Source organism: Neomonachus schauinslandi, chromosome X, assembly GCF_002201575.2.
Source record: "Neomonachus schauinslandi chromosome X, ASM220157v2, whole genome shotgun sequence".
NCBI lineage: Eukaryota > Metazoa > Chordata > Mammalia > Carnivora > Phocidae > Neomonachus > Neomonachus schauinslandi.
In genome coordinates, this window is record NC_058419.1 from 114,652,333 (window position 1) to 114,669,866 (window position 17,534).

Genomic DNA, 17,534 nt, shown 5'->3' on the forward strand with positions numbered 1-17,534 from the left:
ATTTTCCTCTGGATACTCTCCTGTGTCTCTCTACACTTGCGTTCCTCTGACATGAACTTGATGCTCTAAATTATTTTGCATCTAATACCTCTATTAACAAAGTCTAACATAGTGTGAGGTGAATTTTCCTTTTGTTTGGCAGCCAAATTGGAGTTACAGCTCGTCTTAAGTTTTTTATTCACCCAGCTTGTCTGGGCTGCTGTGGTAGCAATCTGACTGGTCTCCCTGCCCCTGCCCTTACCCCCTTGGTGTCTGCTCTCTTTTCGGCAATGAGACTGAATCACTTCTCTGCTGGAAGCCCTCCAGTGTCTTCCCACATTACTCAGAGTAAAAGCCAAAGTTCTACAATCATCTGTATAGCCCTCCTGCTGTGGCCCCCAGCTTCATCTCCATCTTCACCTCCTGCCACTTTCCTTAGGCACAAGGCTCCAGACACAAAGGCCTCTGATGTTCTTGAGACCTGCCTACACCCTTTGCACTCGCTGCTCCCTCTGCCTGGAACAGTCTTCCCCAGATATCCACATGGTTTTCATCCCTTCCTTCAGGTCTTTGCTCAGAGGTCACCCTCTCATCCCTACGCCGTCGCTCACCACTCTCCTTTCCTGCTTATTGTGAAGTCATAGCATTGATCATCGGCTGTTTGTTTCTTTCTTCTACCCCATCTCATATCAGATGATATCCACAAGAGCTCTTCCTGTCTTATTACTGTATAGCCAACAACTAGGATGGCACCTAGCATATAGTAGGCAGCCAATAAATAATTGTCGAATCAAGATTCTTGTTTTGGACGCAAACTGTTATTAATCAGAGGACTGCTGCATCCTGTACCTGTGTGGTTGTTTCGGGGACGTTTACTTTTTATTCTTATTTTTTGAGTTTCAGTTTTTTATTTAAATTATAGTTAGTTAATATATAGTGTAGTATTGGTTTCAGGAGTAGAATTTAGTGATTTATCATTTACATATAACACCCAGTGCTCATCCCAAGTGCCAACCTTAATACCCATCACCCATTTAGCCTATCTGCCACCCACCTCCCCTCCAGCAACCCTCAGTTTGTTCTCTATGGTTAAGAGTCTGTTTTATGGTTTGCCTCTCTCTCTCTTCCCCCCCCCATGTTCATCTGTTTCATAAATTCTGCATGAGTGAAATCATATGATATTTGTCCTTCTCTGACTGACTTATGTCGCTTAGCATAATACACTCTAGCTCCATCCATGTTGTTGCAAATGGCAAGATTTCATTCTTTTTTGTGGTTGAATAACATTCCATTGTATATGTACCACATCTTCTTTATCCATTCATCAACTGAAGAACATTGGGGCTCTCTCCGTAGTTTGGCTATTGTTGATAATGCTAATATAAACATCGGGGTGCATGTGCCCCTTCGAATCTGTATTTTTGTATCCTTTGGGTAAATACCTAGTAGTGCAACTGCTGGGTCGTAAGGTAGTTCTGTTTTTAACTTTTTGAGGAAGCTCCATAGTGTTTTCCAGGGTGGCTGCACCAGCTTGCCTTCCCACCAGCAGATGTTTCGGGGACATTTAAATCTACTTGTATAACTTTACATTTTGTTAAATCCCTTACTGAAGTGGAAGATACACTGTATACTTTCTATTTGTTTTCTTACTATTGTAGTCTTTTATCAGAAAGGAAATGAGGCAGTTAGCATGTGACTCGTTCCTAGTAAATCCCTAGATATGTATTTAGGACCAGAGACCTATATATTTCCCAAATGCAAACCATATCCTAAAAAATTACATTTTACAGTTTTATCGGGTGTCAAGATCAAAGTCTTCCCTCTACCACTTATGAAATTCACCCTCCAACCCTTTTGAAAAAGTAGAACAGGTTTCCTGCATCTCCAGTTTTCTAATTTTTTTTCTGGGTCTCTGTTCTTTCTCAAAGACAACCCATTCCTTTGAGCCAGTTGTGTTTCTGGGTCCCATCCCCTGGGTCTTTAGTGGAGTCCTTCCATTCTCAGCATGGGCTTGGACAGAACACTGTCAGAACAGCAGTATCCTCTCAGTGGAGAGTGACCAAAAATTCCAACGATCCAGTCTCTGCTTGCCATGATGAGCTAGTTCGACAGAATTATTGTGACAGTTCTTCTATTTCTGACTTTTCCAACTTTCTTGGCTTCCAGAATTTTCCTGCCTCACTCTTATCCCAGGCTCCTTGTCCCTCTATTTTTAGCTCTCAGATTTCATATCCTGCTTTCTCCATTTCAATTTGATCATGTTAATCTTATTTTCTGCCTCAGTGAATTGAAACTGGACTACTTCCATTTTTTTTTTTTTTCCTAAACCCAAGAGCTTCATTCAGGAAGTGACCTGAGTAGAGTTTCGTTTCAGCTTTTATTAAAGTAACATTCCAACTCTTTGTTCAGAGCCTCACCTGCTGCTCCCCTTTCTCTTGACTGATTTTTCTCCTAATGCCTATGAGAAGTGGGTGGCTCCCGGCTTCCTCAAATGTGGGAAGTGCTGTACTTGACTGAAACTTGGAAAATTCACTGATTCCCCCCAACCCCTGCCCCCTGTCAGCTTTCTTCTAACATTCTTTATCATAATTGCTTAAATTTGTCAATTACTTTATTTCTTAGAAGGATCGCATATTTTGATTCACATTAAGGAGAGTAAGAATCCACCTCTTTTGGGGACACCTGGGTGGCTCAGTCGTCTGCCTTTAGCTCAGGTCATGATCCTGGGGTCCTGGGATCGAGCCCCACATCAGGCTCTCTGATCAGTGGGAAGCCTTCTTCTCCCTCTCCCACTCCCCCTGCTTGTGTTCCCTCTCTCCCTGTGTCTCTGTCAAATAAATAAATAAAGTCTTTAAAAAAAAAAAAAAGAATCCGCCTCTTTTTGGTGTGGCAAAAGCAAATCTGTCATCTTCACTGAAGGCACACGTCCTTCTGCTTATACCTCTGTTATTGCTCTTAGACTACTGACTACAACGGAAAGGTCTGTACTCTAGAATCACATGGCATTCCCGGCTCTACCACTTACTAGCTGAATGAGGTTTGGCAATTTATTTAAGTTCTCTGAGCCTCAATTTCATAATCTGTATAATAGCGATTTAAAAAAAAAAAAAAGATTTACCTCTAGGAGCACCTGGGTGGCACCATCGGTTAAGTGTCTGACTCTTGGTTTCGGCTCAGGTCGTGTCTCAGGGTAGTGAGATCCAGCCCCGCATTGGGCTCCACACTCAGCACAGAGTCTGCTGGAGATTCTCTCTCTCCCTCTCCCTCTGCTCCTCCTGCTTGTGCTCTCTCTCTGAAATAAATAAATAAATGTTTTTAAAAAAAAATTTGCCTCTAGGTTTGTTGTAATGCTTAAATGAGATATTATAATGCAAAGCGCCTTGAGCAGTTACTTAGAATTATTTTTTCCTGTTCTATAATAACACTAATTTAACAACTGTGGAATAAGGGAAAGTCATGAAAACTTTTTTTTAAAAGCTTGGTTACTGCACCTGGACCTGGAAGACTTGTTTTTCTGGGTGAAGAAATATTTTCCCTGGGTGAAGGTTTCATAATCACAGTCAAGCTGGCCCATGAGCGCTACCATTTCAAGTGGCTCTACTCTTTTATCTCTGATATACCTGCACCCTGGGAATGAGGACACTGATCCAGCTCCTGAGACTCTACAGGATAATCACTGAAGTCTCTTTGAATTCTGTGTTGCCATGATCCCATGGTTTTGGATACCCAGAGCATAACATGGACACTCTTTGAATTTCACACCATGCAGAGTCATTTTTACTTCCCTGGGACCTCGACTGAGTTTAGAACAGGTAAGTGAGAGGGAAGGAGGCACACAGTGAAGTCGGCCATAGAACCAGTGTTCAACATGGTCATCTGAGAAGTAGAAAGCGAGCCTTTTTAAGTTTACCCAAGCCAGATCAGGTGAGTTAACCTGTGGAGTGGAGTGGAGGGTAGCCTTATACTTTTAAAAAATGGCCAGGGAAATTAAAATTTATCAGAAAAAAAATGAATTCCATCAAGACAAGGGCAAAGCCGTTTATTTAGGAGGGGAAAATGTTATCCAAGTAGAGAGAGACTTTCTGTGAATATGAGCTTGAAATAAAAAGAAAGGAGAGATAACTGACTTTCAATGAAATCCTGTCTGGAAAACACGTAAGTACCACTAATACCCCCATGATCCCTAAATCTAGGCTTCTTTGGTCCCTGTAAAATTATAACACCTTCAGTGTATCTTTAACAGCTTTTTAGGAACATATTAACTAAATGTGCAAGTTCTGATCTGGCCATAAAATACTAGGAGAGCTGTGATTCTCTAGGATTAATGAATAACATTTGTTTATTTGATTTACTTTAAAAAATCATTCTAAAATCTGTTTATATATCTGTCCTCTCCATGATGAACTTTATGGTGGTTCAGCAGACTGTTTACTGTTTCTTCTTCTACTACTTCTTCTTCTTCATCTTTTTTTTTTTTTCATCTTTCCTGCTCAGTGCCCAACCCAAGTTCAAAGGCTGATGAGAGAGGAAAAACTCATGAAGAGGTTTTACTCTAGGGAAAGTTGTTCAGTGGATGGGATCTTGGTGCATAGGGAAAGATGTTAGGCTCTTCCTGGCTCCTTCTCAGCCTTGCTGCTCTAACTGCTGCTCAATCCACCACTGAGGATCTGGTGAAGACATTTTTGGAGAAGTTTAACTATGAAGCTGAAGAGCTGTCTTATCAAAGTTCACTTGCTTCTTGGAATTATAACACCAATATTACCGACGAGAATATCCAAAAGATGGTGAGTTTTCATGGCTACCTAGGGGTATTTGTTGCTTCTTAAGGGTTAGATTACTGCCTGTACAACTGAAAAGGGAAATCAAAGAAATGCTCCGAGTTGTGAGATTGGATGTTTGCTTCAGTATTTCTGATTCTGGAGTCCCAGATGACTAAACTTAATTGACCTTGGGGCTCATTTGGAAGCTGTTACAAAATAATTCACTGGTCTCAGTCCAGATTCTTAGAAACCAGTGAACATGCTTTGTAAAGTTGCCACCATAATTCTCATCATAATCAGGGTTTCAAAGCATTTCACGGAAATGCCATAAGTTATTGAGTTAATAATTTTCCCAAGCCTACAATGTCAACAGGAATATCTAAAGACTCTCTGAAATGATACATTAACTGGAAAATGCAATTGGAGGCTTAGTGAAAAAGCTAGCTAGTAATTAAAGTAACCATGGGTCTGGAGACTGGATTTGGGTGTTCCTTCCTTCATTGTCATGGAGCTCTAAGGGACTTCCAAAGGTCACAGAATCCATCCAGAGCCCTCGCAGAAAAACCAAACTAAGCCAGTTTTGACAAATCTCAGAATGCTCTGGGAAAGCCAGATGCTTTGACAGGGGCAAGGATTTAGGAATTTCTTCTCTCACCGATCCCAAAGCTGTGTCCTTACACATTTGTGCTGGAAATTGAGCAATATTACTTAAGAAAAGATTTTGTGACACTTGTATAGCAATACATTCCTTCAAAAATGTAGTTCAGATATTTTTTCAAATGTTGAGTAGGTTGCGTGTTTAAATTACTGCCACTCATGGGACAGATCCAACCTGAGACCTACCACCTCATTTGAAATACCCCAAGAGAAGGTTTTCCATTTTTCTAATGCTCAAGGAAATCCTGGAGATTTTGACAGCCCGGTGTGGTCATAGGAGGTCATTTGTTTCTTGTCTCCTATTTTTTGGTCTTACCTTTCCTGATCTCTTTATTGTTGGTTTTTCCTCACTTTTTATTTGATCTCTGTTGGAGGTACCTATAGTGTTCCATGCATTTGTTTCCATTCTCAGCTGAATGGTCCCGTAGGCGCTGGTGAAGGTGTACCAGCTTCATGCCTCAGGACTCTGGAGCCAGACTGCCGAGGTCCGGATCCTGGCTCCAGCACTTTCCAGCTGGGTGAGCTTCAGCTGGTCAATTAACCTCTCTGCACTTTCATTATCTCACCTGTGTAAAAGAGCATCCCGCTCCTGTCTGCCTTGGAGGGTGGCTGTGAAGCCCGAATTCATACCCAAAGCTCACAGAACGGTGCTCGATGCTTGTGAGCATGGGAGAACAGCACCGTCTTACTGCTCTGAGTGTGGGAGGGAGTTACAACTGCTGAAGAGACATGTAACAGTTCTGCTGAGTGCCCTTTGCTGAGAAGGCATGTTAAAAGATTTTTTTTTTTAAGTTTTTTTTTTTTATTTATTGATTCGAGATACAGAGAGAGAGAGAGAGAATATGAGCAGGGGGAGAAGCAGAGGGAAGGGGAGAAGCAGGCCCCCCGCTGAGCAGGGAGCCCGATGTGGGGCTCGATCCCAGGACCCCGGGATCATGACCCGAGCCGAAGGCAGACGCTTAACCATCTGAGCCACCCAGGTGCCCCGAGAAGGCATGTTATCGAGCGAGACGGAGTGATGGTTGTTGATAGCATCTCTGGATCATTAGGTGTTATTACTTTTGGATTGCAGTGGTTGATGAGAGCCAAGGCCAGAGAGGAAAGGGCATAAATCACAAAGTGTGGCCAAGCTGCAGAAAGCATGGACCCTTTGAAGGAAAGTGAAAATATTAGAATGCAAAAAGGAAGCAGGGGGCCGCCGGCTACGTGCAGAGAGGGTAGTCCGGTGGTCAGGAGCCGCTGCTGCTTGGCGTAAGGGCAGGCAGCTGGGTAAAAGAGCATGAAGCTAATTTTGGCTAACTCCTTTGGTTTGGAGCAGTTTCGTGGGGTTTCAGACCTAGTTATAGGACCTGGGGGATAAGGTGAGGTTTTTTTCTTTGCTTTTACTATAGAGAGCTTTTAACGACCGCTTTACTGAGACATAACTTATGCACCATGAACTTCTCCAATTTAAAGTGTACGATTCAATGCTTTTTAGTATATTTGCAGAATTGTACAGCCTTCACCACCATCTAATTTTAGAACATCTTCATCTCCAGAAAGAAACCACATGCCTGTCAGTTATCACTCTTCCTCCCAGCTCCTGGCCCTAAGCAACCACTAGTCTACTTTCTGTCTCCATAGGTTTGCCTACTTTGAACATTTCATATAAATGCAATCATACAGTACATGGTCTCTTGTGATTGGCTTCTTTCACTTTGCACATTGTAGCATGTAGCATTACTTCATTCCGTTTTGTTGCCAAATAGTATTCCGTCGTATGATTTTTCTTTATTTTTTATCATAAAAATTTTCAAACATGTATAAAAGAAGAGAGATGAGTATATTGAATTTCCTCATATCCATCGCCCAGTTTACAAATTATTAACACTTTGGCCAATCTTGTTTTAGTTTTCTACTCAACCCCACACTTACTGGAATATTTTGAAGGAAATCCAAAATATGATGTACTTTTATGTGTGTATTGCACCTTCTCGCTCTCAAAGTACTTTTAAAACAACCTTAATAACAGTACCGTGCCAAAAACTTAACAATAACTTCTTCGTGTCGTCAAATATCTAGTCAGCATTCAAATGCACCCTATTTCTTTTTCAATTTCAGCTGTTTTGTTTGAATCAAGATCTAACAAGGTCCTCTCCTTCCAATTGTTTTGAATGATGTACTTTAGCTCTCTTTTAATCTACAGAGTCCCTCCCTCACTTTTTTTTTTTAAATTTATTTGCCAAAGAATTAAATTTTGGGTCCTGTAGAAACTCCCACTTTTTGGACTTGCTGATTGTGCCCCCTAAATATTGCTTAACATGCTCTTTTGTCCCCTGCATTTCCTGTAAATGTATAGATCTAGGGAAGAGGGCAGAGCACTTTTTCTGTAAAAGGCCAGACGGTGAATATTTCGGGCTTTGTGGGCTCTATGGCCTCTGTTCAACTCTGCCGTTGTAGGGCGAAGGCAGCCATAGACAATACATAAATGAGTTTGACTATGTTGTAATAAAACTTTATTTACAAAATCAGATGGTGGACAGAGCCCTGATCTAGAGATTTTATCAAACCCAGGTTTCACCCCTGAGTTATTTTATAGGTGTGGAAATAAATTGAATAAATAATAAACAGATACCTTCAAAGTACCTATATGCAGTATAATTTAAAAATGTTCTAAGACTGGGCCCTTTTGGGGATTGTGAGTTGTTTCCAGAGGAGACTGAGAACGAAATCATTCTTGTAATTTGGTATCAAAGTTTTACCAGAAATTTTGCTTGACAGTACATCATCCTGGATTGGGTGAAGAAGGACAGGGATTTAGAGATAAGTGGTGGGTTGCATAGACGAGTCTGTGCCAAAAACCAAACTCTTCTTTCCATAGCTCACTACTTCCCACTCGTGTGTTACAGAGAAGAACAGAATGTGTTGAATACCATCTATAGTCAATGGTTAGGAGCGTTAGCTTTGGAGGTAAACATATCTGGGTTGGCACTCTGGTTCTTTCAAATTACTAGCTGTGTGACCTAGGAAAGGCTACTTACCCTCTCTGTGCCTCAGTTCCCTCATTTGTGAAGTGGAGACAATCACAGCTACCTCACAAGATTGTGAAGATTAATTGAGAAGTAGTTCCTGAGGGCTTGTATGTGCTCAATAAAGAGAGAAATCATTTTCCATTTTTACTGCCACTATTTTCATCTCTTGTCTGATCCATTGTTGTCATGACCACACACCATTCCCATCATGTCATGTGCCTGCTTGGAGCCCCTAAGTGATTCCCTAGAATTCAAAGAATAATAGTCAAATTCCTTGGCCTGGAAAGTGCAGTCCTGCCTGAAGCCCTGCCTTTGGGATTGGTACTAATTATCTGTTGTGTTAAAAACTACCACAAGCTGGGACACCTGGGTGGCTCAGTCAGTTAGGCGTCTGCCTTCGGCTCAGGTCATGATCCCGGGGTCCTGGGATCGAGTCCCGCATCGGGCTCTCTGCTCCGCAGGGAGCCTGCTTCTCCCTCTGCCTCTGTCTCTCATGAATAAATAAATAAAATCTTAAAAAAAAACAAAAACAAACAAACAAACAAAAAAAACTACCACAAGCTTAACAGCTTAAAATAACACACATTTATTATCCCACAGCTTCGGTGGGTCAGGAGTCCAGGCACAGCTTAGCTGCATCTTCCGTTTCTGAGTCTTCTAAAGTTGCAATCAAGGTCCTGGCTAGTACTGTGGTCTCAGCTGAGGCTTGACTGGGGATGAATCCACTTCCAAGCTAATGTGGTTAGTGGTAAGCATCCAGATCCTTGTGTGCTGCTGGACTGAGGTCCTTAGTTTCTTGCAGGATATCAACCAGAGGCCATCCTCAATTCCTCAACACGTGGCCCTTTCCAAAGGGTCATTCACAACATGGCATCTTGCTACATCAAAGTCAGCAAGGGAAACAAAGTTTAAGCAAGATAAAAATAAGATTCTTTTATAACATAAATATGTACATCCTGTCACTGTTGGTATATGCCACTGGCTAGAAGTGAATCATGGCTCCTGCTCACACTCAAGGGGGAGGAGATCATACAAATGTGTACCACCCGGAGGTAAGGATCATGGGATCCATCTTAGAGTTTATCTACCACAGGATCCAGGATCCAGATGCTGTCAGTTGATTGCCATAACCACTTTTTCTCTCAGCCCCTTTATGCAGATATGAATAATGGAGACAGAATGATTTTCTATCTCATGGGAGTAGGAAGATCAAATGAAGTAAATTATTCTACAAAGTACTCTACATCCATCCAACTCCTACCTACTTTAGGGTCTTCTCCATGAGGGCTTGGCCAAATCTAGTTGCCTGCATGAGTCTTTCTTTTCCTATAGCAGAAACTGACCACTCAAAGTTTATACATTATCATATGCTCTTATATTTCATTAATGAAACATTCATGATGCATACCTTATCTGTCTGATAAAACTGTAAGCAACTTAAGGACAAAGAACTTTTTTCTATAAATTATAAAATAGCTAACTTTTTTGAATGTTTAGGATGTATCAGATACTGTGATAAACATTTTATTATTTGTTAATTCTTCTCATCCTTACAACAACCCTTTGAGGTAAGTCCTATTATTACTCTCATTTTACAGATAAGGTAACTGACTCAGAGAAGGTAAGTAATTTGTCTAAAGTCACACAGCTAGTCAGAGGTGTCTGACTACAAGAATGGAGTTCTTTTTTGTTTTTAAGATTTTATTTATTTGTCAGAGAGAGTGCACAAGCAGGGGGAGCGGCAGGCAGAGGGAGAGGAAGATGCAGGCTCCCCGCTGAGCAAGGAGCCCCATATAGGACTCTATCCCAGGACCCTGGGATCATGACTTGAGCCGAAGGCAGACACTTAACTGACTGAGCCACCCAGGCGTCCCAAGAATGGAGTTCTTACTTTTCTCATATGCTACCTCTTTTATATAGTCTAGAGAAGTACAGTGTACAAAGTAATAGCTCATTTTCATCTTTGAAAAATGGAAATGAGTTTGTACATTGAGAAAAGACTGTACTAGAGGAGTCTGGAGATCCACTTGCCTATACTGATGTTCAAGATGGGGGGCAAGTGAGTTCTGGCATCATCACCTGTTTGTTGGTTTCTTTTGCTGTTAGAAAATCACCATGGCTACCAAGTGGCCATATCCTGGGCAACCTTCTTTGGGGAACATAATTTAAGATCAGAATCTCTGGTAAGTCGTGGCACTATGGAGCTCACTGCAAACTGTTTCTCATTTCTTATGGTTCCAATTGTCATGAGGGGCTGTATCCCCATTAAGTTTGCTCTGAGCTTTACTGGGCCCTCCCTTTAGAGCATTCATCCTCAAATCCTTGATTAACTCACCCACGTCATAGTGCTAAGGCCATAAATTCCAGGGCCCCACAATGTGAATTATCTGTGAGAATTCATTTCCAGTTCAGGGGATAGGACCCTTGGGAAAACTAGGCACTGGGCCAGAAAGAGAGAGTGACCAAGAATGGCCTGGTCACTCATAACCTAAGCCTTGACCTTCAGCAAAGTAGAGAACTAAACCACTCTGGAAATATTAGATATTCCACCAGATGTTTTTTGGACGGCATCTTCTGTTCTATCTGTTCAAGCAGTGCCATTCTGACTTCAACTTTATTTTTTGTCATTTCAGAATGTTGCTGAGGCCAAATGGTCTGCCTTTTATAAAAACCAGTCCAAGCAAGCCAAAACTTACCCACTAGAAGAAATTCAGGATTCTACACTCAAGCGTCAATTGCAGACCCTTCAGCACAGTGGGTCATCAGTGCTCTCAGCAGACAAGAGCGAACGAGTATGTGAACATTCTAGCACTGACCCCAAGAGCTGAAATATTTGGGAAACATTAAACATTAATATCCCCATGGCTGCTTCCTTTATCTGCAAAGATGATAGTGATGCTGACATTAGAAAGAGCTCTGTGCCTAGGTAGGGTGACCACAGAATTTGTCATCCAAACTGGAATCCTTTTGCAAGTGAAAGAAGTCACTGGTAATAATTATGTTAGGACACAGAGTTAAACTGGTGTTGTCTGGGCACTGTGTTATATACGCATACCATATACAGAAGTCACCTTCCTGAGGACCAGGCAGCCTGAAGAATATGCTTAGTCTATGTCAGTCGTGATCAACCAGGGGTGATTTTGCCCCCCAGGGACATTTGATGATATCTGGAGACATTTTTGGTTGTCATAACTGGGGGAGGGGGGCAGCTATTAGCATCTAGTGGGTAGAGGCCAGGGATGGTGCTAAGCATTCTACAGTGCACAAGACAGCCCCCAATGGCAAAAAATTATGTGGTGCAAAATGTTAATAGTGCCAAGCTTGAGCAGTCCTGTATGTGGTCCAGTTCTTTCCCCCTTTCATTTTTGACTCTTCTCTGCAATGTCTTTAACAAGTGGCTAAGAACCTCAGCTCAGACTGCTTTAGAGGTGGGTGATTCATCTCTTTCCAAGACATCCATTCCATAGGTGGGCCCCCCTAATTGATGGAGATACTCCCTCCACTGAGCATTAAGTGCTTTACCTCCACTTTGTTCCGCCTCCTGGTCCAAATTGCTCTTTCCTACAATAGTTTTTAAATAAATGAAGGCAGCTATATATTTTTTAAACTAGTTGAGTCCTTTTATTTTAATCTAGGCTAACTATCCTTCACTCTGTTAATTTTCCTCTATACAGTGGTTTCAAGTTTCCTAACCAGTCCTGGCTGCTGTCTTCATTATGTCAGTAACCTTAAACTAAACACCGCACTCTGAGTTGGTTCCGGTCTGCATGAAGGTGCGCAGGAATATGACAGTCTGCTTCCTGTGCCCTACATCTATTAAGACAGTCTAGGACTATATTAGGTTTTTGTTTGTGTGGGTTGGGTTTTTTGACAGTCAAATTCCATGTTGGCTCATATCAACATCACTGTCAATGAAGTCTCCAAATCTCTTCCATCAATGTTGTTCTAAAATGATAGCTTTCAAAATTCTATTCTTAACTAGGTTGTTTGTTCAAATTTAGGAAAGCCTGTATTCGCCCTGTTAAAATAACATCTCTCATCCCATCTCTCTAGCCTGGGAGCCAGCAAATGTTTTTCTGTAAAAGAAAAGATAGTAAATATCTTGGGTTTGGTGGGCCATATAGTCTCTGTCACGATGAGTTAACTCTGCTGTTGCAGCAGGAAATCAGCATAGCTAATACATAAACAAATGAGTGTGGCTGTGTTCCGATAAAACTTTACAAAAACAGGCAGCAGATGGTATTTGGTCTGCAGATCATAGTTTACAGACCCCTGATCTAACCTATTAAAACATTTTTATCTAAAATATTTGACTATTTAACATCAAAGTCTTCTTTCTCAGTTGCTTGTCCTCTGGAACTCTGTTGTAATCCCCATCTATAAAAAGAAAAAATTAATGATAAGGACAAAGATAAAACCATATGGCATATATCTTCCTACACGTTGATATTTATTATTCCACATTCTTTGGATCCAATTATCCAACTCCTTGTTAATCCACTTTATCTTATCCATTCCATGCTTCCCCATGTTTTTCACAAAGACACCATGTGAAACCTTGCCCATTGATCTTTTAGAGTCTAGATAGCTAGATGGAACCTGGACACTGTATTTTTATAAGATCCCAGGTAATTCTAATGTGCAGCTAAAGTTGAAAACCGCTGAAATGCCTGTAAAAGCTTGGAGTGTTTGGGAAGAGAGGAGACTCAAGGATGCATGAGTTCAATGGAGAGGAAGGAGGAGAGATTGAAAAAGCAGGTAGACAAAGAGACCATGAGGAGTTTTGTGCCATGGTAAGGAATTTGGATTGATTCATTTGGACTATGGGATCTTGTTGAAGTGTTAAGCATGGGCTCTATTTCATGTTCTAGGATAATGACTCTTGTAGCAGAATGAAAGAATAATGGAAGAGGGAATAGGAGAAGGGAAACAGAGTCTTTCATCCAGTGCTTCTTAAATCAAATGTGGAAGAGAACCAGTTCCTCCCCTTCCCTTCCCTTCTTTTCCCTTCCCTTCCCTAGCCTACCCTTCCCTTCCCCCTCCCTCCCTCCTTTTCTCCCTCTCTTATTCCCTTTCTTCTTTTATTACCAATCCATTGCAGATCAATACTTGGTTTACTTCATTGCTCTCATGCCTAGATGTCGTGGGAATATCAAATGATTTTTAAAAGTTTATAAACATTTATTCTCTTTAAAAAAAACATTTATTCTCTTGATTCCTGTACTTATCACAGAATAGAAACAAACCATTTACTGTCTTGCACTGGTCCACAGACCATACTTTGAGTAGCACTGCTTAACTCTACTACCTTTACTCTCCTTTACCTACAGGGTAAAGTTTAAACTCTTTAGTGTGGCACAGATGGCCCCTCACGACCTGGCTCCTGCTGACCTCTCCATCCTTACATCCCCCACTTCCCTCAGTCAGCATCACTATGCCAGTTTCCTTCAACGTGTCATCATTTCTGGAAAATGCCTGCTCTTTCCCAACTTCCATCCACCTTTTAGCTTCTGCCTTCTCTCTCCTTTTTCTACTTGGCTAATTTGTACCTCTCTTCCAAGACACAGCGCTAATGCCCCCTCCTCTCTGAAGCCATCCCTGAATCTCCAAGTTCTTCATTTATCCACTCCCCGCCAGACTGCCACATCACTTTTTCATGGCAGCTATACCACTTGTCACTTGGTTATGTAATTATGATTTCATGGCCCCACTGTCCCATGACTTGAGGACCAGTGACTTGTTCATGTCAGAGTTATCGGAGTGTAGGACATAGTAGATGTTCAGTAAATGTGTACTCAGAGAATGCTGGACAAGACAACAAATGCCCGTCTCCGTGCATGTGTACCTGAGCAACGTCCCCAGAATTTTGGTAGATCTGTTTATTTCAGTCACTCCACATATATTTATTATGTGTGTCTATCTAAGGTTCTGTGTTAGTTAATACGGGGGAATTTAACAGAGATATTCCTACCCTACATAAAGGAGGATACTTGGCAAAGATGGGAACTGCTGTATTTTGAGGGCATAAAAAAATCACATGGTCAAAAGGACATCTTTACCTTAGCATTCCATACAGCACATTTCCCAGTTTAAACATTGTTTGTTATGTTTAATTTGCAGTTGAGCACAATCCTAAATGCAATGGGCACTATCTACAGTACGGGAAAAGCTTGTAACCCAAATAATCCACAGGAGTGCTTATTACTTGAGCCAGGTAGGTTATTAATTTTGAGAAATGATTGTGAATTTTAATTTTTTTACTCTAAGTTTTAAGGATTTTATTTATTTGTTTGTTTATTTGAGGGAAAGAGAGAGAGAGAGAGCATGTGCCTGTGCGTGGGGTTTTGGGGCAGTGGGAGGGGGAGAGAGGGAGAATCTCAAGCAGACTCCGCGCTCAGCCCAGAGCCCTACACGGGGCTCGATCCCATGACCCCAACATCATGACCTGAGCCAAAATCAAGAGGTGGATGCTTAATGCTTACCTGACTGAGCCAGGCACCCCTTTTTACTCTAAGTTTTAAAACTGAGATTGGCACTGGATGATAACATTGTGCCTTTCAAATGGATAATCCAAAGATGATAAGATTCCAAATAGGTGTTTCAACACATAGATGAACTTTTAACTTGTAACAAAACTTCATGGTAAATTTTGTCACATTCCAAGGAATTTAATTAAGTTAGTAGCTAAATGATTTCAATGGTTTATTTTCTCTGCAGAAATATTTTGAAACTATAACAAGGATGAAGAAATTGATAAATCGTGAGATTTCATTTAATAACCTTATGACCTTGATGTCTGCCAGTCTTACTTTTAATTATGTAAAGCTCATATAATTGTTTGCAAATAAAAATATTAGAAATGTATGTTGATTTTTATTGGGTGCTTTGCAATGACAGGTTTGGATGACATAATGGCAAACAGCAGAGACTACAATGAGAGGCTCTGGGCCTGGGAAGGCTGGAGGTCTGAGGTTGGCAAGCAGCTGAGGCCATTATATGAAGAGTATGTGGCCCTGAAAAATGAGATGGCAAGAGCCAACAGTAAGTTTGCCGGTCTAAAGAGGTCCTGAAGCCCTCTATGGGGCTGTGGGCTATTTCTCATGAATTACCAAGGCTGCCCTTTGATAGAAGAAGTATCCCTAAATTAATGATCATCTGCTGAACAAATTCAGGTTATGTGTCTCAAAGAAGAAACTACTAGGGAATAGGGAATGGTGCACTGACATTCTACAGTTTAGAGAGCTCAGAAATGAGACTGAACTACAGGGCGTCAAACAAATCAGTTGTCTGGGGATGTATCAGGAACCTGAGGTAGCCTGGGGATTGAGTAGGGATTCTGGTTCTTAGACAGGATGGGAGACAGAGACACTGTCTCTCACCTAAACTCCTATCTGGCCACAGTTTATTCTCAAAGGCCATTTGTGTCTTTAACTCAAGATGGTGTCCCAGAAAGAAAATAAAATCAGATTAATTTAGGCTGGAAATCCATTCTGTTCTGCAGTTGTAATTATAACTCAGATCGTGTGGTCATAAAACTCTTAACATGGGGCAGAATTTCCATATCTCCTAACTTATTCTCCTGCCTGAATAATGAGCTGAAGCTATGGCATTATGAGTAACATTTTGCTTTGGTGATTCACTGCCTCCTGGGGTTGAGGAAGGAAGAAATTTTTTTTTTCATCTGTTGTTTCTAAATGTCTTTCACTGCCACTTAAACTGATATTCTCAAGCCACAGGCAAACTGGAGACAGTAGCTCATCACCATATCCTTCCATCCAAAGAGTTCGTTCTCTCTTCCTTCTGATCATCCATTGCCAGTGTGCATGTAAAAGTAAACATTATCAGAACAGATTTGCAAACGTTATCGGCTAACATCCTAATGCAAGCTTGTGTTTGCTGATGCACAGATACTGCATGAAGTGCAGAGAGATGTTCTGTGCCGACATGGAATTTGCAAACAAACACAGGCCCCCTGTGGCAAGGTCTAAGATGAGTTAGATGTGAAAATATAAGGCCCTAAACAAAAGGAGAATTTAAAAACTCAAATCCAATCACATGGTAGAAAGCCAAAGCTACAAACTGAAGTCTGGAGAAGGTAGAGACCGAGGGTTAGGGGACTCGCAGTGTGCCTTGCCCCTTACCAGTGGGGTAACCCTGGACAAATGATTTCACTGTCTAAGAACAGCCTGCTAATCTGCATGGTGGGGACTTTGATAATGTCAATCTTGTAGAGTTTTTGTGCTTATTAGATGAGATAATGCGTTAAAATTTCTGGCAGAGAGCAAGTGCTTGACAGACACTAGCTAGCATTATTATTCGTTTCATCCCTTTGAGGGATACTGCCCTATCACTTAGAAGGGCAGTAAAAATGTGACAGATCTTTGGATTTTTTAACCTCCCAGCAAGGTTATTCGATGTATACAGTGCCTCATCTCTTTCTTTCCCTTACGTTCTCTTACTTCTCCTTTTTAAAAACAGATTATGAGGACTATGGGGATTATTGGAGAGGAGATTATGAAGAGGAGTGGCCAAATGGCTATAACTATAGCCACGACCAGTTGATTAAAGATGTGGAACAGACCTTCACCCAGGTAACCAGGGGACCGATGTAGGGCAGTGCATGGGAGGAAGGGGCAATGACCAAAAGCATTCTGGCTTGTTCTTACCACACTCGTCAGCTATTCCCAGGCCTCAGAGTTATGGAATATTAGAGCTTGAAAAGATTTTAAAGAATAATAGGGCAACCGCTATGGATGATCAGAACTGCTCTGCTTTCCTCCCCTTTCCAGCCACTGAACTCACCAGCAATTACCAAGAGCAAGATTATGAGAAGGAAAGATTACAGGGAGGAATGGTCTTTTAGATTATAAGAAGGAATAGTTTTTGTGAACTACATGGGACCCACACTGTCTTACTTTGTTAGCAGAGCTGTAGGTTTTGCTTCCTTCCTCAGGACAACTGATACTGTTGTTTCCTTACCTTCGACTAAGGAAAGTCTTTATAAGGAAAGGAGAGTATCCCATGGACACTTCTCAGTGTCTCCCTGTTTCTTCATTTTGATTCCCACATCTCCCGCTTATCCCTGTGCCTTCAAACTTCTTTTTTTTTTTTTAAGACTTTATTTATT

At 41.4% G+C, this 17,534-nt stretch overlaps 1 protein-coding gene across 2 annotated transcripts in view; it reads left to right on the top strand.

The window, feature by feature from the left end:
* Nucleotides 1-3,553: 3,553 nt before the first annotated feature.
* Nucleotides 3,554-17,534, top strand: part of ACE2 (angiotensin converting enzyme 2) — a 40,841-nt gene continuing 26,860 nt past the window's right edge. For both annotated transcript variants that reach the window (XM_021680805.1, XM_021680811.1), the window contains exons 1-6: nucleotides 3,554-3,791; nucleotides 4,474-4,763; nucleotides 11,041-11,199; nucleotides 14,528-14,621; nucleotides 15,305-15,448; nucleotides 16,886-16,998. In XM_021680805.1, coding sequence (XP_021536480.1) covers nucleotides 4,578-4,763; nucleotides 11,041-11,199; nucleotides 14,528-14,621; nucleotides 15,305-15,448; nucleotides 16,886-16,998 — 696 coding nt within the window. In that variant the 5' untranslated portion in view covers nucleotides 3,554-3,791; nucleotides 4,474-4,577. The remainder of the gene's footprint in view (nucleotides 3,792-4,473; nucleotides 4,764-11,040; nucleotides 11,200-14,527; nucleotides 14,622-15,304; nucleotides 15,449-16,885; nucleotides 16,999-17,534) is intronic.